General features: G+C 48.9%; 2 protein-coding genes across 3 annotated transcripts in view; one reads left to right on the top strand and one right to left on the bottom strand.

Annotated features, from left to right (window-relative positions):
• Nucleotides 1-22169, bottom strand: part of brms1lb (BRMS1 like transcriptional repressor b) — a 60359-nt gene that overhangs the window by 19666 nt on the left and 18524 nt on the right. The gene's annotated exons all lie outside the window — the stretch shown is intronic.
• Nucleotides 60-15821, top strand: calm1b (calmodulin 1b). Its single transcript, XM_056582037.1, has 6 exons — nucleotides 60-166; nucleotides 5455-5485; nucleotides 6617-6760; nucleotides 12434-12540; nucleotides 12956-13091; nucleotides 14541-15821. The coding sequence occupies exons 1-6, from the start codon at nucleotides 164-166 to the stop codon at nucleotides 14567-14569; spliced, it is 450 nt and encodes a 149-aa protein (XP_056438012.1). The 5' UTR covers nucleotides 60-163; the 3' UTR covers nucleotides 14570-15821.

Genomic DNA, 22169 nt, shown 5'->3' on the forward strand with positions numbered 1-22169 from the left:
TGATGAGTGCCAGCGTGGCGGAGGGATACATAAGGCCATCCCCCGTCCTGTCCGCGGCTGATATACACACACTCCTCCTCTCCCCGAGTTGGAACTCCATCTAAGGACCGAGCACACACTCCTCGTCTGCTACCATACACCACCAAGCTCACCACCAACAGACATGGTATGTATTCTCAATTCATTATCTCTTAAGTATGACACTCCTTGTACAACAAGGAAATGGGGGAAAGGCCTCGGGTGGCTTTGCTTGTTTCTAGAAACATTCCCGCTTCGAGACATAAATATTCGGTGGAGGCGAAAGAAACGCCCGCAAATAGCGTAACGTTAATGTTATATTACATTTTTTATTCGTGCATGGGACAGAGAAAATCTCCAAAACAACGATACTGTAAAATGTCTGAATTGAATAAGTTTATGAGACGGTATTACCACAAATGCTGGAGCGGTATTCGTCTATAACTGCGCAATTGTTGCTGCTCTATGGCTATATCGGGTCATGTTGCTGGCTCATGGCTGCATGCGGGCGATCGAATTAATTCTCCTGCTAAGTTTAATAGGATTTCAACTGGTTGGAAATCGTGGTATATCACGGTGTCATACCTCGGCCACTAATGCATTAGTAGACGACATTTTAATATTCGCCTGGGCAGCCGTGTTAAGAATCTAGCCCAGATCTGTCGGACAAGCCCCGTGCAGACATTTTTTATCCCCTCCGTGTAATAAACATAGTTTACACGTAGTTTATAGCATTCTGATTTGATTATGTCGTGTGTGCATATTCTGAGATAAGCAGCGCCAATGATTAACTTGTTGGAAATGCGCAGCTATAAGGAGGAATCCCTCTGTGTGTTTGCTGCACCATCTTGCCGTCTGTTCAGCCGAGACGTACCATGACAATATTTGCACAGTCGTTCGTCTTCCGCATCGAAAATCGCCCATATTTTAATTACACATTTTTATGTGACACTACATTAGCTGGCCTGTACGGCTCTCTTTTCCAAAACGGTATCCGACGACGTCGATGCCCCACCTTTTACGGCAAGGCGTTTAGGGGAGTTATCTCATGTAGTGCTGTTTGATTTGGTTGGCCCTTGCAAATTTTTGATGAAATGCAAATTGTTATACGATTCCAAGTTACCCAAGAAAGCTATCTGGTGGTGCTCTACGACATCACATCTACAGCAGTAAGGGTTCTCCGGACTGGTCCAACGCCATGGCAAATATTTGAATCCAAATATGTTGTAAAATGCACGTGTACTCGTATATTAGTTGTTACCGTGTAAAACCTGCATATAAGAAAATGTATTCATTAACGATTGCCCAAAATTAAATTTGGCTTTTGGGGAAAAAGATGCATGTTCATTGCCACACCTGAGTCATAAGAACAGATGTTTCACACACACACACACACACACACACACACACACACACACACACACACACACACACACACACACACACACACACACACACACACACACACACACACACACACACACACACACACACACACACGTTTGGGCTTCTTCTATATCTGAAGAGAGGGAAGACTAAGATTTTCCACTGGCTACGTCATGTTCGGAGAAGAGTAGCCAGTGGAAATTATCAGGAAAAAAACAGATGGCTTTACCATAAACTATTGATTATCACCCCCTGATGGATCAGTAACGCCCCGGGGGAGTCAAGACGCCGTAGTCAACCCCCCCCCCCCACCCCCACCCCTCAACTACGATCAAATATCCCATAAATGGCGATGGAGGAGCGATGGCGTTTCGTGTTGCAACGTGCCGCTGGTAATTGGAGTGTAAAGTGGGATTGTTACAAGGAGGGGGCTCGGCCGGCTATCAGCGTCTCTGAGAAGTTAAATCCACAGGCGCAAAGCCCCTTGTCCGCATCAATGCGCCCAGTGGACTGGAAAGAAACAGCCTTCCCCTTCCGTCGATGTGGAAGAATCGAGTAGAGTAGTGGGGCCACTAGGACGCCCTCTCCTATTCCCGCTACGCCCCTGTTTACTGATGCATGTTTAGTAACTCGGAGGACATCCGATCCACCGCAGTGAATAATATATACGCTTGCCGGCCGACACACTCCGGCCGTGTTCCCGGTGTCTAGGAGCGAGCTCCCCCCGCAGTGCGGAGGTGGTGGTGAGGGGGGTTGGTGGAGGAGTGGGGGGAGGCACCCATAGCTCCAACCCCACCAGGCCAAAAGGCCGGCTGACCTAGCCCCTGCTGCTACTGAACCACCATGGCATGGGCGTGTTGGGATGTTTTTTTTAACACCCCTTCACCACACTCCACCTCCTCCCCTCCGGTCACAAGCTGTCCCAACGGCCCCTTCTTTTGTCTTCTGTCCAGGCTCAGAGGGAAGAGGCGTGCAGCAGCACTCAGGAGCTCAATGCCCCCATTGAAATAGGGTGTTTGTGCCATTGTCACATTGATTGTGTGTGTGTGTGTGTGTGTGTGTGTGTGTGTGTGTGTGTGTGTGTGTGTGTGTGTGTGTGTGTGTGTGTGTGTGTGTGTGTGTGTGTGTGTGTGTGTGTGTGTGTGTGTGTGCAGTCACGCCCTTCTGCCACGTTAGCAGCTGTTTTTGCATCTCTCACTTGGTTGAAAAATATATCTCTTAATCTAAGTAACCATTTCAATAACAGTTTTTTATATCTCCTACTGAACTTTACCGGCGAACATGCATACAAAGTAAACACACCTTAGTTATTTGATAATTAAATGAGTCATTAGCATAAAAAATATTATAATGTTAATAATAATAATGTATAATAATACAGTGGTCGCATCACTGTCCTGGTCAGCTCGTTTGGCAGCCTCTTTTTTTGGGGAAGTGGGGGGGTTCTTTGCAGGAGTAGGTAACCCTGGCAACACTGGGAGTGGTTGACCAACTCGCACCAGCTATGCCAGGATACCTCCCCTTATCCCCACCAGTACACCTCTACAACCTGTTGTCAAGGCTGAACACAGGTTGGCAACCGGCGGCCTACTCCATGACTCCACATGCACCATGAATCAGAGGGACTTTCCTCTTCCCTGCCTGGCGCCAAAGGAAACAAAAGACGGAGAGACAGATGGAGGAAGGAAAGCGAGAGAGAGAAAGAGGAAGGGAAGGAGGAGGCCAAAGTAGGAATCCATGGTTGAGGGTTCTTGGTAGAAGGGGTGGGGGGGGTGGGGGTTGAGTTGTGGGAAGAGCTAATAGTAAGGGATGGGCCGGTGGTGGACTGTTTGGTGCAGCAACATCAGAGAACCCGCCATCCCTGGGCTAGAACAGTTATAGAGGAAAAAAGAGATGTCCATTTAGATAGACGAAAGCACAGATGGAACCAAGCAAGAGTAAAGTTGTTACATGTCAGAAAATACAGGAAAATGTGGCAGGAAAAGGGCCTAAAAGTACAATTGAGTAATAAGACGATTAAGGCCAAGGTGTTTCCGGTGGCCAGACCCACACATGTCTGATGGGAAACCGAGCTGTAAGCAACAGGTTATTGAATCCTGTCAGCTAATCGTATAAGGGCTCCTGCAGGTCTATCCGTGCACCCTGCCTGGGTCCATTGATCCTCTCTGTGACTACGGCCAAGCTAGAAACTCTCCCTTTTTTCTCTTCCTTTGAAAGCCCAGGGTTGAAGGCCTTCTCCAACAGTGTCCCATGGAGATGGAAGTGGATGATGTCTCGCTAACCCAATCCGGTCCCTCAGGCAACCGATTAAATTTGACTGACGAGAGCTGCTCCAAGAGAATCACAAGTCAATCACAATTGACTTGTGATTTAAATAAGCCATTGTTCACTTCACATATGGCCTGGCTGTATCAGAAGAGAGATTGTGCAGGGGTGGAGGGGAAACAAGCAAACACAGTACGACAGGAGGAAGGCAGACTTGCTTTGGGGCAGAGCTGTCCGCATCGACTAACAGGAAATATGTGGCAAGTACCGGTGTTGAGAGAAAACCCTGTTAATGAGAGCCGAGAGTGTGCCTGGGTGTTTGTGGGTGTGCATGGGGAAGAGCGTGCATACATGCTGAATGTGTTGAAGCATTCAAACACATCTGGCTATAAATACTCTTCTGTGAACTGGAGTTGTGAAATTTATGGACGGCTTCCCAAACTCTTATGACGGCCACGGGCAATAAAGCATAATGACGTAGTATTATAATAATAATAAGCGTCTGTTTTTCACGCGTGGAAGGTGCTATTCGCGCCACCTGGCTGCTATTCACACCTCACTGGGATGGTGAATTGTTTGAAATCAGTGGCTCCTTCGCACGGCTCGATCCATCTGGCCAAAAAAAAAGAGAGGAGTCGGCGATGAACACTTGCTTCCGAGCCATTTAAAGCCTGTATGAGTCACTGGGGGACATGAGCTGGGTCTTGTTAGCAGGGAGGGGCCCGGCTGAACCAAGCCCAGCCAGGCCAGCAGGCTCCTGTCTGGGCTAGGCCAGCTGGCAGGACACACCCCAGTCGGGCCTGTCCTAAAACAACCCCTGTCCTAATGATTTACCCCAGCAGCTTGTTTTTATCCCTCGTTTATTGTCCCAAATCAGGCGATTAAACTCAACCATGAGTGTGTGAATTTCCTTAACTGCCAGCCCCTCCCTACGCCTAGACCCTCCCGAGTTACACAGGTTTAGCGGGCATATACTAGAACTGGATTTTTCTTAGTTTTAGCAGTCGGTTACGTCATTTATTAATCACTCAGAAGTGCTCAGAAGAATCGTTCCAGTCATTAGTCAAGTAGGAAGGATCCTTTTTTTCATCATCATTAACCAATCTAACCACCCACCATGTTGTGGTTCAGTCACAAAGGGGAATTAGTGTAGAAAATAAGCGTTTCCCGATGTCTAATTCGGTTTTGGAAAAATAAATAAAAACGTGTACACAGGATGGATGATGCTCCCAGGAAACTATTTGAAGGAATAAAGCAATTAACAAAAGCTCCATTGTACACCACAGGATTTGGAAAACTGGTGGTCTAGTGCTTTAAGGGTTCGGTGCGATCCGGTTCTTCAGAAGAGAACGTTAAAGAGCCCACATCCAGGACGGCTCCTGGTTCATAAGCAAGCTCAGAGCTATATTTAATTATATTGCGAAATTGAAATTTCACATTCAAGTCTGAGTCTTTTAATGGAGAAGGAATGGAGCATTATGGAACATTCAGTAAAGAAACGTTTTTTTATTTGTTGGTATAAATCAGGTATTTTTATCCATAGGGGCCTACATAAGAAGCCTCTCAGCTCGTGCGCCCCTATACATTGATATGTATGTTGGTCACACTGGGAGTAGTGTTGAGGTCTTTGGTGGGTGGGACGGGGGATTTCAGTACAACGTCATCGGGAAATACTTTGGTATTTGAAATGCTTGCCTGTTGAGTAACTTGTTTGTGTTTTATTTCCCTCCCTCTTCCCCCCCTCCCCCCTCTTTCATTTTGCCCCTCTTTTTTCACCATCTGCAGGCTGACCAACTAACAGAAGAGCAGATCGCAGGTACGAACAGTGTTCTGACTTTTCACCGCAATATCCGGATAAAGCCTTTTCCCCACCCGTACACTCAATCCCTCACGTCCTTCGTACACTCAGTCCCTCACGTCCTTCCAACATCCATGTTTGTATCAATGCACATAATAGAAAATAATACAATAAAGTTCTACTAGATGCTTAATCCAATCATCAAAACCATTAAAAAATAATCAATTTCCTGGATAATCCATTATTTATGCTTATGAATGTTTAACAAGAGAGGTATGACGTCACGTTGTCCAATATAATTAAATTCGGTTCCCTCCCTGGAGCTGTTATTTTTACAGTTTCAGTTCACTCCGTTGGCGCTGATAAAGTATTGAGTAAAATCAAAGTTAACTGAGGAAGTTTCTCCCGAGTAGTTTATTGTCTCCCTTAACCTTAAGAAGACACCCAGCCGAAGGGGGGACATACAGTGCAGTCATGTAACGCCCCATGATGAATTGAATCAGGAGCCAAACCTGTGAGACCAAATAGTTTTCCAGAAAATGAAAACTAAGATGTACAATTATGAGCGGAAGCGCCTTCAACACACTATTTTTAAACACGATACAAGATTTTGGCTTTGTGTGCAAACTGGAGGCTGCTCTGCTGCCTCTTCTTCAGCAAAACTCCTCTGTGGCTAATTATCTCTCACGGAGGCTAAGAGGCTAATTCACGCAATCTCCTCCACCATAGACGTTTTATCGCCGCTAGCTTTAAGCAGCGCCTTCTTTAAAAAAGGAAATCCTGCCAGTACCGCAAAAGAATCAAAGCACATCTTCCACTTCTGGTTTAAATCCATTGGCCTTTTTTTCCCTTCAATCTTGTAATCTGGGATTTCTTCAAGAAGGTAGAAGCATTTCCCCTCCACGATGTTAAATCATAGACTTTAGTCTTAGTCACGCCGGCTCTGAAAGGCAGCGGCTATAAACCTACGCAAGTAGGCCATTCACGGAGCGACATCCACTCTCGACACCACATCCATAAATCAACGATAGCACCCTTCTAACCGCAACAATACATCCATGCCTATATCGGGTTACATTGCAGTCCAAACCTCATACGGTATGATAGTTTTGACTCTTTCCCCCCCCCCCCCCCCCCCCACTCCTGCAGAGTTCAAGGAGGCGTTCTCCTTATTCGACAAGGACGGCGACGGCACCATCACCACCAAAGAGCTTGGTACCGTGATGAGGTCTTTGGGCCAGAACCCCACAGAGGCGGAGCTCCAGGACATGATCAACGAAGTGGACGCCGATGGTCAGTATTTACACCAGCACCACCCCTCCCTCTTCTACCCCCTCTCAAACCACCCAGTTACTCCGAAGTATCGCCCAAGATAGGTCTTTTCAGTCCCCAAACACCCATGCATCATGGATATTTTCTTACCAGAGTAGGTGGTCACTGTTCTGTAAAGGTTTGTAGATAGTGCTGTACCTTCATAGTCCATTAAATCAATTGATTTATTTGTAGGATAGCTGGAGACATCGATAGGACTTTGACGAGAGCTTCTCAAATTACTTGACAAGAATAGTGACCTTATCCAAATATCACTCTCAAAGTGATCTTCATGACGCAAACTCATAATGAGTCGCAAGTAACACAGAACAGCAGTCACTGATCCCATCTCGAGAAAAAAACACTAAACACACCTCTGGTGTTAGCGGCGCGGCGTGGCGCTCCCCACCAACTGTCAGAGGCCAACTGTCGGAGCCAACTGTCCAGATCCTGTTTCCTCGCGATGACAGGCCCCACCGCGTCAGCACTCTGTCCATGCTTTGTCTCTACCCATCACGCCTCGCCGTGCCAGGGCTAGTGTGTGTATCTGTGAATGCGTACGACCGCTTGCGTTGGCCAGTGGTGGACAGCGTGTCAATGGCTGTCAAAAGAGTTGGCTGCAGCCCCGCGAGGTCTATCAAGGGCCATTATTCAGACGCGCTGACAACAAACTCCACCATTAACTGCCATCCCCGCGCGGCCCCTCTCTGACCTTCCATTTGTATGTTTCGTGAAAGCGAGGATGACGGAGAGTGACAGTGATGGAAAGGTATAGATAGAGGAAATGACTAGAGAGTTGGCCAGAGGACTTGGCTGGCTGCACCCAGCAGCCCAACGTGCTTCGGGTTTGGTTGAGTTGTTTTGTTGGCTTGGGTGGAGGGGGCGGGGGTGCTCCACCACAATGCTACTGTCATCCTACAGGATGTCCTAAATAGGGCGGCATGGATCAGCTGATATCGAGCCTACCGCAATCGATTATCACAATTATGACAAACAATGGGCTCCGCCTGCCCCGATTTCACCCGTAACCTGCCCTCGCCGCTCTAGACCCCAAACACACGCCAAATAAGTTCAAGGACCTCCAATCAAATCCGCACACGCACACACATGCACACATTACTGCTAATACATCCTCGCTCTGCCTCTGCCTCCCTGGCTGATGCTATCTAGGTCAGACGGCAATGAAGCCAGTGATGGAAAATAAAAGTGGTTACATAAGGTCTCTCTCTGCCCTCTTCACGTTCACCAGTTCACTCATTGGTAGTTTCAGCGTGCTGGTCCGACCAATCGAAAACCGGCTTCATTAACCAAACAAGGAGCCTTGTGGAACAGAGTGAACGAGACCTGTGGGTGGCAGGGCTAAGACAGGCCGACAGAAACAAAGGGGTTGTGATAGCTGGTAAAACTTTGATCGTAGGGAAAAGTGCATCCACATAAAGGACTCGAACAGAACAGAGAAATGTCCAGTCTTCCTATTGAATTGAGGGAATCTCTCAAAATCTCTTTGAATCTGTGATTTTGTAGATTTGAATTCGTAGTAGTACAGTCAAAGGAATGGGACAGAGAAAAATACATCTCAGATATAATTGGGGGCCCCCATGCGGCCGATTCTATGTCACAGTATAGTGTAAAAAAATATGAATTAACAAACACATCCTATCTGTTATATTAGAATAATACATGTTACCGTAATAACTGTGGAGTCACAGGATCAATGTCGTTTGTCAGAAAGGTACAGCCAGGGCTGGCATCGGCCCATGGCTGTTATACAATCCTACTATTCGCACTCAAGAAATGCAGAAGTTGCATTTCCTGCAGCGGGGACGACCACACACTGCGTAGTGTGGCTGGCTTCTCTAGTGTTTCTCTAATGTACAACATCTCTCTCTGGTGTCCTAGTAGCCGCTCATCTCAGCTATCTCTCTCTCTCTCTCTCCCTCTGGTCTGCTATTAGCAGCACACCTCCCTCTCTCTCTCCCTCTCCCTATTCTCCCACTAGCAGCACACCTCTCTCTCCCTCTCCCTATTCTCCCACTAGCAGCACATCTCTCTCTATCTCTCTCTGCCTCTCTCTCTCTCCGGTCTCCCATTAGCAGCACACCTCTCTCTATCTCCCTCTCTATCTCTGTAATTAGCAGCAGACCTCTCTCTCTCTCTCTCCTTCTCCTTCTGGTCTCCCACTCATTGCACATCTTTCGGCGTATCCTTTCCACCGCTCCCACTTGCAGCAAACCTCACTCTACCACCCTCCCTCTCTTTTCTCGCGCGCCCACCCACTCGTTCTCTCGTTTGCAGCCTCTCTTCATCCTCCTCATCGCTCACCGCTCTCTTTATCTCCGTCCCCCTTCCTTTCCTCATTTCCTACCTCCATTTTATCCTCCCCTCCCACCTCCTCTTCACTCCACTGAGCTCTCAAGGCTTTCCATGCAACAGACCTACCCCTCTCTCTCTCTCTCCCCCCCTTCTCTTTCTCGCCCCCTCTCTCTGTCCCCCTCTCTCTCTCCCCCTCTGTCTTTTTCCTTTTTCTCTTTCCCCTCTCTTTGATTCCCTCTCCCCTCACCTTCCTCCCTACCTCCCCCTGTGGTCTTCCTCTGTTTCACTGCCCCCTCCTCTCCTTCCCTACACTGCTCACCCAAAAGCAGCCAATCAGAGCGGAGCGGCGGATACCCTCCAGGGGGTAGCGACTTCCATGGCTTCCATTATCATTGTTTCCTCCAATGATAACGATGCTCTGATTCCATCCCCCAACACATTTAGACTCTCGTCCATCCCCCTACAAACACACACACACACACACGACCCCCTCCATCTCCCTTAAATACACACACACACACAGACAGCCCCTCTCTGTATGTGTCTTTGGGAGTGGAGCTCCAGCGGCAGCATGTGTGAGCTGGCTGCTGCTGGCTGTCTCCTCTAGTCAGGGGGCAGGTCCGTGGACGGCCAGGCAGGAGCCTGAGACCCCCATCTGCCCCTTCACATTACCACTGGTCTGTTAGTGGGCCCGGACACACCAACCCCCTCACCATTCTCCCCACGATGCTCATTTACACCCTCTCTCTCTGTCTGATTATCTCCTTTCTTTGTACCTCTAGCTCTCGCTCTCTTTCTCTCCCCCTCTCATTCTCTCGGGCTCTCTCGTGCTCTCAGATGGCTATTCCTCTCTTCTTTCTCTTATATTTAGCGGTCTCTCTTTTCTCTCTCGCTCTCGCTCTTGCTTGAACTCTTGCTCGTTATTTCCCTCATTCTTTTCTCTTGCCTTTTCTCGTTCTATCGCTTTTTTTCTTTCTCTCGCTCCCTCACTCCCTTGCTGCCTCCCTCTCTACGGATTCTCTCAGGCTGATCCAGGCACAATCTGCCGCGGGTTAATCCCAACCCAGTGTCCCCTAGCCACGCCCCACTGCCCTGCTCCTCTTTTAGCCCCCGACGCAAAAAAAGATAATCCTGTTGAATGTCACTGACCTCCCCTTCAATCCCACAGCACTAACTCAACACCACCGCCGCACACACACACACACAAACACACACGCACGCACAAACCCACACAAACGCACACGTGCGCGAGCATACACACAGAATGCCCATCCTCCGTAATGTTTCCATGCAGCGGTAATTAATCCCTTCATCAACGCAATTCCTCCCACTCGCAATATCGCCTAGCCCCGCCCACTCCCGTCCACCCACCACTCCCTCCCTCTCTGGTCCCATGGGCGCTGTCGCCTAGCCCCGCCCACTCCCGTCCACCCACCACTCCCTCCCTCTCTGGTCCCATGGGCGCTGTCGCCTAGCCCCGCCCACTCCCGTCCACCCACCACTCCCTCCCTCTCTGGTCCCATGGGCGCTGTCGCCTAGCCCCGCCCACTCCCGTCCACCCACCACTCCCTCCCTCTCTGGTCCCATGGGCGCTGTTGCTTAGCCACTGACAACATTAGATCCTTTTCCCTGTCTGGAGCGTCTGATCCCCCCCCCCCCTAGTTAATCCGCTCCTTCCAAAACAAGGCAACAGGGATATCGATCGGTGCCCACGCGCCTCCCAGTGCGTCTGCAGCAGCCATAACAGCACCCTACTGGGGTCAACCGATACAAAACCTACACCAGCATCACCACTGACACCCCCTGCCTACACCCACGCGGTGCCTTTTACCTGCAGCCGGCACACCCACCCACCCACTCACCAACACACCCACCCACTCACCAACACACCCACCCACTCACCAACACACCCACCCACTCACCAACACACCCACCCACTCACCAACACACCCACCCACTCACCAACCCACCCACCCACCCACACATGCAACACAGGGAAAGGGGATAGAGCATCATCACGAGGTGGAGATGGCCTTGATCGATGGATGGGAGGGAGAGAAAGGTGGAGGTAGGGGTGGAGTGAAGACCGTATTGGAGACGGTTGAGGTGGCAGGTGGGCGTTGGAGGGGGATTTTTGGCTGTTCGATGGGAGTGGAATGCGTCTCCCGGGCTTGACAGGAGAAGTTAACATGGGACTAGATTGTAAAGTCCGATGAAGGACGAACATTAATACATAGGAGTATTGGACGGAGTGGGCATTTTCTCGACAGACAAAAAAAGAAAGATAGTAATCAAGGATGAACTGAAAAAATGCTGAATAATAGTGGTGGCATATTTCAGATTCAAAGGGAATCGAATAACGAATATCAATTTCAAAGAATTTAGTCCCATTCTTTATGGATTTTGACAATATCAGCAAACATTACACAGTAACTTCCCCACACTCTTGCAGAACCGCACATATACACCTCATCTTCAACTTTTCGCATGTTCCTTTCACCCTCTGTCTTCATCTTCTTCACTGGCCTCGTCCTCCTCCATGGCATCATTTATAGCACTGGAAGGAGGAGGAGGAGGAGGGGCAGAGATGAGCCTGTGATTCATGAGTCTTAGTAGAAGAGGTTCGAGCTGTATCTCCCATGTATTATGGATGGTTGACCCTGAGTCTTCCATGCTGGCCTGCTGCTCAGTATATATACCATGTATATACCGTCCATAGCCAGGTCCCTGGGCTGCCCTGAAGCCAGAGAGAAGCGAGAGAGACACGCAAACGCCTCTCACGCAACCGCTTCACTAGGGCTGTGTTAGCGGCGCTTATGACATTGGTGCGTTGACGCTCTCAGTCATAGGGCAGTGTTAGCCTTTTAAAGTGCGCTGAAGACATCGCGATGTTAGCTGTGCTAGCTCGCATTTGCTGTATTAGCATTGCCAGCTGTATATTTGTGTATATGTGTCCTGGGAATTGCTGTGTTAGCAGTGTTAACTGCAAAGCCGTAGCACTGCTAAACAGTGCAAGCAATGTTAGCAACGCGTACCCTTGTAAATCAGACAGCTGTTTTAGCTGTCTTGACAGCACCTGTCTTAGCTGCACAGTTGACAACTGTAGGGACCAATACCGCTGTGTCACTTTGTTTTGTCACTTTGTTTAAAACTACGAGCCATTTCCCGTACTTAACATATAATCTGTTGCTAAATTTAGTGTAAAAACTAGCACAAGGACAAATGCTCAATTCTCATCAGCTAAATGCTTTGTGACCAGTGCTGTGTTACGTGACGTAATTAACACAGAGGAAATTGATGGGTTGTGTGTTATTTTATTTATTTTGTTTCGCCGTTGGCTAGGTAACGGAACCATCGACTTCCCCGAGTTTTTGACCATGATGGCCAGAAAAATGAAGGACACAGACAGTGAGGAGGAGATCCGCGAGGCTTTCCGGGTATTCGACAAGGTAATTACATGGAGGCTTGCCCCAACAAGGTCACTGCCAGCGCATGGAAAACCCCTGGGGACTACGGCTGGCTAACCTGTACTTAGCATTCTTTTGTTCAATCAATTATGGGTCTAGCTCTCAGAAAACGTAAAACAGGTTGAGCCATCAACTGGCGAGATGAAAGATTGTAAAACGAATGCCAGCAGCCGCTCATGAAAAGTAATAATGAATAACTATTGCGGTGGTTATCTCTGGCGGGGTTAACGTTAAACTGATATAGTTATCGTGCGGTGGTTAACGTTAAACCGTGATATTTATCGTGGTCCTCAACGTTAAACTGTGATATTTGTTGCGTGGCTTTCAACTTTAAACCGTGATATTTATCGTCGGTGGCCATCTTGGAGCTCTAACGTCTGTCGTGTCGTGTTGCCAGGACGGAAACGGCTACATCAGTGCTGCAGAGCTCCGCCACGTCATGACAAACCTGGGAGAGAAGCTGACGGATGAGGAGGTGGACGAGATGATCAGAGAAGCAGACATTGACGGAGACGGACAGGTCAACTATGAAGGTAAGGAACCTGAGCAGGCTTAGCTTAATACAACAAGCCGTGGAACTCCACTGTTAGAGCAAGGTGTCATCAATGCCAGGGTTGGGGGTTCCACTCCCACTGGAGACACCCATGCCCTGAATGTATGCATTCACAGTATTATAAGAGGCTGTGGATACTGGTCTCCCCCCAATGGCATTGTAATGGTGTGTATATTTGAATTCAATACCAGCCTGTAGGGATGCACACACAGGCTTTCTCAAACATGGAATGGGATCATTACATTAGTCTCTTTTTCATGGATTTGACCTTTCTAAGTTTGATTTATTTCCAGGTGGACAATTTCAAATGTGCTCTGTGTGTTTAGCTGGATCTGATAAGCTACGGCGATATTGGAATGAAACCAAAGGCTTTGACAGATAGTTAATCATTCAGCAGTCGCTTTTTAATCCAAAGAGACATACAAGGACAGCATGCATCCATATGTGGGGTATATGAGCTCCCCGGAGGGAATTGAACCCTGGCCTCTGTGCGGCTAGCGCCGTAGATGGAGGCTCCACCGCTATGATAACATGTGGAAGCATATCATCCGTCTGAAATGTCACCCACATACCCTTCACCCCCATTTATATCCCCTTGCCTTTAGTCAAATGAATGGGCCAGCAGAACGTATAGACACGCAGTAAACGCGTGCAGGAAACGCAAAAACACACACACACACACACACACACACAAAACACACACACACACACACACACCTTGTGCTCAGGGGCTTAACTGAAAAGGTTCCTATTTCAGCACTCTTGTATCATCTTTTGTCTCATCAACGGAAATATATAATTAAAGCGGTGTGCGTGCGGGGGTATTGTTCAGAGTGTTTTTGACGGGTGTGTGTGTGGGCACGCGCGCGTGTGGCCCATCGTCTTTTGCTGTAACCACAACACAGCCGCTTTTTAATCAAAGGGGGATTTAATGGAATGAACATCGAGGCAGTTTGGAAAAGGGACACTAATTAGGACCTGTCTGAGTTGATTAAAAACATTATGACAAAGCCTTCCGACAGGTCTAGTATGTGGATGCTCTTCCCAAAGGTTGAGCGCTAACCCTGTTGTTCTTCTGTTCCTCCTTTCTCTCTCTGTTATCTTTTTCTCTATCCGTTATCTGTATCTCTCTCTCTCTCTGTATCTGTATCTCTCTCTCTCTCTGTATCTGTATCTCTCTCTCTCTCTGTATCTGTATCTCTCTCTCTCTCTGTATCTGCATGTCTCTCTCTCTCTCTCTCTCTCTCTCTCTCTCTCTCTCTCTCTCTCTCTCTCTCTCTCTCTCTCTCTCTCTCTCTCCTCTCTCTCTCTCTCTCTCTCTCTCTCTCTCTCTCTCTCATCTCTCTCCGTCTCTCCTCTCTCTCTCTCTCGTCTCCTCCTCTCTCTCTCCTCTCTCCTCTCTCTCTCTCTCCTCTCTCTCTCTCTGCAGAGTTTGTACAGATGATGACCGCAAAGTGAAGCTCGCCCGCCCCGCCCTCCCCCCTCTTAGAAGAAAAAAAAAATTCAAAAATGTTTTACTTACCTCTTGGGAAAAAAAAATATGTTCATTTATTCATACTGTTTCTGTATAGAAAATAATTGAATGTTGAAATAAAATATTCTTCTGTCCACACAGGAAAAAATATATATAAAAAAAAGACACAAAAAATGATCTGCATGAAAACGATGGTTAGTGGTCCTGTTCCCGCCCATCCCTCTCTTCGTCCCTCCTCCTCCCTTCTGAAATCCGTTTAACATCAGTACTTAAGACAACGCAACACCAGTAACAGCCAACCCCTCCCAACTCCCAAGCTGCAGCAGCTGGCTAACTCCCGAGCAGTTTCCCCGGCCCCTGGTCCATGACCCAGCGGGCAGGCCATCTCCTCTTCATCAGTTTTCTGTTCTTCATGCATGCAGCTTGAGACCGGAACGCTAAAGCCTTTCCCTCCCCACCCCCCTCCTTCTCTTCCTCCTCCTCTTCCTCCGCCCTTACCCCCGGTTGAACAGAGCCGTGCTGATTTCACTATAAGCTGTCCTATTGTTGGTTTGGTACAGTTCTGTTTGTTTTTTCATTTTATACTTGGAGAGGAACTCTGTACTGTTAAATTGAGCGAATATACCAGGTTCTTATTCAAGTTGAAAACATTACAATGGGACTTAATTGTATGCTAGATAAAAAGAGAAAAAAAAAGAAAAAAACAACCCTTTTTTTTTCTTCAAATGTTTGGCATGTTTATTTGTTTTGGTTTCTGTTATTTGGACGGCCATCGATCTAGCTGTGTCTCCTGCCCTCATTTAAAACGAAAAATACTACAGAATACGGTCGGGCACTATTAAGTCTTACAGGTGAAAACTTTGTTTTTGTTTTTGTTTTGGATTCTTTTTGTTTTGCCGAGACGGAGCGTCTGTCCTCTGCCCTGGCGTGAGCGAATCACTGGCCTTTTACGTTTTATTTCGTTTTCTTTTTTTTCTCTTCCTCTCTCTTGATTCTCGACTCAGACCGGAGTGCGGCGGCGTGCGCGTGCGTGTCAGTCTGTCACTCGGCGGGGGGGTCCGGCGTGGTGGGCTGCGCGCCCCTCGGCGCGTTGGGCCTTGAGCGACGCTGCCGCCGACCGTGCCCCGCCCTCCCGCCCTGGGCTCCTCTGGGTTCAGTTTACATTCATTCCAAGTTGTACATGCTAGTCTTTATTTTATTTTAATTTTTTTTTTTCAAATAAAAAAAGATCATGAACTTTACGCCGTCTCCTCATCCGTGTGGTTATTGATCGACGGGTTATCGTGTGGTTATTGATCGATGGGTTATCGTGTGGTTATTGGCTTATCGAAGATCAATCGGTAGAATAAACCAATTTGTAGCCCATGGTTGTGTACAGTGTGATTCACTGTACTGTGTCTGGCTGGTTTTTTACAGCGCTCGTGGAGCTAGCTTGAAGGTTTATACTCTAGTCCTGTTACATAAATAAGCCAACACTTCTTTATATCGCGGTGAGTGTGTAAGGGAGAGGGGGGGGGGGGTGGGGTTGTAGGCCTAACCAACACGGTGCCTTGCTCGTCCACCGTGGATGTTACACATGCACTATCTATGACGCCTCTCTCACTCCCTCAAGACCTGTTCGGTTGCCAGGCAACAGGAGCCTGCCGTAACCGGGGTGTTTGGGGAGGAGGAGGAGGAGGATGGGGGGGGAGAGGGGAGAAGAACGGAAAGGCAAGTGGGAGTCTGAATAAACCCTCCTGCTGCCACCGACTCCGTGCCGGCTTGTCCTAGTAAGGCAAACCAGGCCACTACAGGCGCTCGCTTTGTAGAGAGAGACAACTGCTCAATGCTCCTGCCGAAGAAGAAAGAGAGAGGGTAGGGACCCAGCCAGGCATCTCGGCACAATACTACCTTGAATCCAATAAAAGCCATGTTGACGGCCGCATTGTTTGACCATATATGGTCAGCGGTTTGACCGCATTTTGGACACGAGCCAAAATAAACATGTTTCCCGAATTCCGCACATTAGTCGGTCTGAACCCTAAGAGTTAACCTTTAGGACAACACAAACTGATTAGTGGCCATTTTTATACTTTAATCCCCACTGGAGGAAATTAAAGAAACAGTTCTCATGTTCTTATAGACGTGTAGGAGGAGAATTTGGTTTCCATCGATCACTCTTTCTATCTTGATGAGAAATTAGTTTGCATTCAAATAAACTTGTTGTGGAAATGCAACATCTCATTGAGAAACGACCATCAGCGGCGGGAGGGTGTCTCCTACGATGAGTGGTGGTTCGGGCCTAATGGAGGAGCCGTTTAACGACAAAACAAAGCATAAATAATCTGCATGGTACATCTTTTAGGGCTCTAAAATGGGAGTGGAATACAGAATGACCGTATTGCAAAGTACAGGCTACAGGGTTGTAAGATGGAAAATAGATAATACTACACACGTATACAGACACACTACCATTACCACAATCCAGCCAATGGAACCACACCAACCTCGCACATCAGCAGCTACTCTCTCGACAGAAGCTCCACCAGGAGGGCGTGGCTAAAAAACAAATTCACGTACAAGCCGGGGCAATCAATGCCTGCAGGAGATCTCTCTCTCTCTCTCTCTCTCTCTCTCTCTCTCTCTCTCTCTCTCTCTCGCTGCATGGCTCTCTCTCTCTTTCTCTGTATCTGTATGTCTCTCTATCTGTCTCTCTCTCTCTTTTTCGCTGTATCTGTATGTCTCTCTCTCTCTCTCTCTCGCTGTATGGCTCTCTCTCTCTTTCTCTGTATCTGTATGTCTCTCTCTCTCTCTCTCTCTCTCTTTCGCTCTCTCTCTCTCTCTCTCTGTATGTCTCTCTCTGTATGTCTCTTTCTCTCCTCCTCCTCCCCCTCCACTCTCGGGCGAGGGAACAGAGACACACGAGCTCCCCACGGGTTAAATTAAGAACATCAATATTTCACGTGTAAATGAAGCAGTACAGTGCAGAGGTGGTAAGGGGAGAAGGGGGGCCACGATTAGATATCACCGGCCCTCTGGAAAAGAGACGCCGGCACACACACACTGCACTGATGAGACGGCTGAGATATGACAGGCTGGACACTGTGTGTGTGTGTGTGTGTGTGTGTGTGTGTGTGTGTGTGTGTGTGTGTGTGTGTGTGTGTGTGTGTGTGTGTGTGTGTGTGTACGTGTACGTGTACGTGTGTGTGTGTTGAGCTGATTAGGTGTCATTGAATCCTTTGTTGTGGTCTATCAGACAATGACAACAGTAAATATAATACTGTATCACATACAGTATCAAATGTGTGTGGCTTGGCTGTGGGTTGCTGCGCGTGCCAGTAGTGCTTGTGCATGTGTACATGCATGTGTGTGTGTGTGTGTGTGTGTGTGTGTGTGTGTGTGTGTGTGTGTGTGTGTGTGTGTGTGTGTGTGTGTGTGTGTGTGTGTGTGTGTGTGTGTGTGTGTGTGTGTGCATGGGTGGGGTGGGGTGGGGGGGGGGGGGGGGGGGGAATATGTGTTCCCCCCGAATGGGTCATCGCATTAGTCTGCCACGTCAGAGTGTGTTTGTGTAGGCGACCGATAGACTAGACTAACATTACACCTGACTAAGAGTAGTCTAGACTTTGGTAAGATCTACTTAAGTAGACTAGACCTGTGTAGACTAGCCTCAAGTAGTACTAACTTAAGTAGAACTAGACTCAAGTAGTACCAACTTAAGTAGACGTGACTTGCACTAGACCCGACATACAGGGTCGACTTTATGTCCCAACACAAACACACACACACACACACACACACACACACACACACACACACACACAGACCCACAACATACAACCAATAGAATACAAGCCTGAATAATTTCACATTTCATGAAAAACTAAACCACTACCGACATTCTCAATGTCTTATTTGTTCCGTTATTATTCCATTCTAGTTCCTCTGGTAGCATCTCTCTCTCTTCAGAGAACAGAAACACAACACCAAAGGAGCGTAAGGTTCTCTCATCCTACTGTCTCCAGCTGTTCTGATGTGACACACCCTCTACACGTCCCTGGAATCACCGTGACAGTACAGAAACCCAACAAATACTGTACACGGGTGAGCACGCGCACACACACACACACACACATACAAAGGCACAGGCGTACACAAACACACACACACACTTCGCCAGTCTCCAGGTGCCCTGTTTAATAACTTGTGATATCCTCGCTCGCGTCACCTGAAGGGAAACCCAGCCATCCTACTGTTCTTTATTATTATTCACACAATCTTCCCATTCCTTCCCAGCTCTTTTCCTTTCCCCACCTCTCCACACACACACACTAAAGAGCACACACGCACAATCAAGCAAGCACACACGTACACGCATGCACACACACACACACACACACACACACACACACTACTTCTCGTGTCGTTATCTACTTGTATTATTCATGCTACCGAGGCAGAAGACACCTTCTCTAATTAGGATTTATGGATTTTACCATAATAATGTTTTTTCTGCCTCCTCTATTTCAGGCTCCCTCTCTTCTGTTCATTCTTTTCCCTCTCTATTGTTCAATCGTTCTTCCATTCTTCCATCTCTCACCCCGTTTTCCCCCCCTCCTGTCATTCTTTGGTTCATCCTTCCCTGTCAACTCTTAGCCAATCACGGGCCCGCAGAGAGGATACCTCCGTCCCCGCACTCTGCGTTAATGATAACTCTAGGCTGGAGAGAGAGAGGCATAGGGGGCCCTATGCCTCTCTCTCTCTCCAAGATCCCTCTGCATTGCAGCGAGTACCCCCCCCCCCCCCACACACCCACCCGCCCACCCACAATCCTCACCTTCCGATCCGTTTCCCCCGTCTTATCCTAACGCCCCCGCCTCTCTCCCTCCGTCTCTCAATCAGAGCTGCGCCTTTTCAATTACTGCAAGAAGCATAGGCCGCTCGCTCACTCTCAATCTATATCTCTCTCTCAATCTATATCTCTCTCTCTCTCTCTCGTCCTGACTATCGTGACTCTCGCTCTCTCCCCGTCTATCACTAATTCTCTCTTTCTATCTCTCTCTCCCCGTCCCTCCCTGACTCACTCTCTTTCGCTCTCTCTTTTACTTAATCTGTTGCTCACTCACTCCCTCGCCCCTCTCGCTCTCTCACACACGAATCACCTTTCCCCATCTCGTTCTCCAATACCTCTCACATTGTGTTCGTTCTTCTTCCTCCAACTATCTCTCTTTTCATTTTGTCTCTCCTCTCTCCCTCCTCTCTCTGTGTCATTTTCACTTTCTATTCATCGTCCTCCCCATCACCAGCCTCCCCCCTCCTCCCCCACCTCCGTTTGTCTTACTGTGCATTTTCATTTTTATAGTCTGCCATCACTCTTCCGCGTTTTATTAGGCCGTTTTATTTATTTTTACTTCCCGCTCCCTCCCTTCCTCCTTCCCTCCCTCCCTCCCTCCCTCCCTCCCTTCTTTATGGTCTATCGTGACACTGTCGCCGCCACCACCTCTCCTCCCTCCCTCTCTCACCCACCCACCTCCCATCCTTCCCCCCCCCCCCCCCCCTCCTCGATTTACCTAGAAGAATAGGCTCATCCATCTTTGATTGTTGAGAAAATATTACGGCGGGCGTCACGACAACGGAGGCCTCACGGAACCTCATGCAATATTCACCAGGCGATGATATAAGACTGGGGCTAATGAAAGAACCAGCAGGCAATACAAACAGCCCTTTAATAACACGCCGGCTCCGGGCCCGGCTCGCCGCGAGTTCAACCCATCACTCAGCCCTCTGTGATGCCAGCGTGTCAACAACATGCCCCCGGTGTGTGTGTGTGTGTGTGTGTCAGTGTCACTGTGTCAATGTGTGTGTGTGTGTGTGTGTGTGTGTGTGTGTGTGTGTGTGTGTGTGTGTGTGTGTGTGTGTGTGTGTGTGTGTGTGTGTGTGTGTGTGTGTGTGTGTGTGTGTGTAGGGGAAGGTAAGGGAGCACACTGTACGCTGCTGTCACCTGGTACTGTTGCTGCACCGTGGGGAAGACCTCCCTGTGGGTGGCCTATGCCTACCTGCGTCATGGGGCCTATGTCTGGCTGCGCCGTGGGGCTTTTTTAGTCTTGCTGCGTCGTGGAGCCTACGCTTCGCTGCGCCGTCGGGCCCCGTGCCTAGCTGCGTCAAAGGGTCCACACCCAGCCGCTGCCTGTGACTTGCTGCGTCATCGTAGGTTTTATGCCTGGCTGAACGGTGGGGGTCTCGCCTGGCTGGGCCATAGGCCCTGTGACTATAGCTGCCCCAACGGGCTCACCTGCAGCACTGGGACCGTTAGCAGCACCGTGGGGAGGGCTTTTGGGAGTGCGGTGTACATCCTTCTGTGCACCGTGTTACACGAGGCGGCAGAGGGGGACACGACCGTGCCCGCTGGTGTGCACGTGCATGTGCATGCATTCGACAGTGCTATACACACACACATGCATGCATTCGGCTACACTGCTCACTGCACACAGAAAACACACACCCCCTTGCGCGGGATGATAAACACATACACTCGCACACACAGAAAAACAAGCCTTAGCGAAAACATACAGTCACCTGACCACACATACACACAAAAACACACACACTGCACCTGCACCCAAAGCCACATGCATACAGAACATTGTATGCACATGCAAGCACACACACACAGCAACACACACAGCAACACACACAGCAACACACACAGCAACACACACACACACACACACACACACACACACACACACACACACACAGCTGGAGGTGAATCAGTGGCAGTGGATTGCATCAGCATCAGCAGAAGCTCGCTCACTGGGCGAAACCCCATAGGATGAGAGGGGGGAGGGGGGAGGGGGGAGGGGGGGCAGAACTCGGAGAGACATGAGAGATACGCAGAGGAGAGAACGTAACCACGGGTGATGGACCGGGGGATGGAGAGTGAGAGTGGGGCGGGGGGAAGACAGAGAGGGGGAGAGAGAGAGAGAGAGAGAGAGAGAGAGAGAGAGAGAGAGAGAGAGAGAGGAGAATATTAGAGCGAGCCAGAGAGTGGGAGAGAGGGTAGAAATAGAGAGAGGGGGATGGAATAAACTGAGAGATATCGGGGGAGAAGGGTGAAAGGTTAGCCATATAGGGAGAGGGGGAGGGAGAGAGATGGGGGAGGGATGGAGAGAGAGAGGGGGAGTGGGAGAGCGAGGGGGGTTGCTGAACAGGGATCCTCCTGGCAGGGATTCCCCTCCTTTGATGTATTTCCCTTACATCCCCCCCTTCTTTTTCCTCTTCATTTTACCGCAGCGTCGTCTACCCCATAGATCCACTGAAACCCAAACGCAGCAAATGCCTGACACTCTGCTGAGACCTGTCCCGTCTTCTTGTTGTCACTCCTCCTGTCCTGTACCCTTACTACTGTCTGTCCCTCTCCCCTCCGTCTCTGTATGTCCCTTAACCTGTTCTGTTAACCTTCCTCATGTCGGTCCCCTCCTACCCTTATAGTCTCATGTATGTCCCTTCTCCGTCTGCCCCTCCTCCTGTATGTCCTCTTCCTGTCTGGTCCCTCCTCCTGTCTGTCCTCTAACCCCTTCAGTCTGGTCTGTACATTCCTCCTGTCCC

This window comes from Gadus chalcogrammus, chromosome 21 (genome assembly GCF_026213295.1).
Source record: "Gadus chalcogrammus isolate NIFS_2021 chromosome 21, NIFS_Gcha_1.0, whole genome shotgun sequence".
In the NCBI taxonomy this organism is placed as follows: domain Eukaryota; kingdom Metazoa; phylum Chordata; class Actinopteri; order Gadiformes; family Gadidae; genus Gadus; species Gadus chalcogrammus.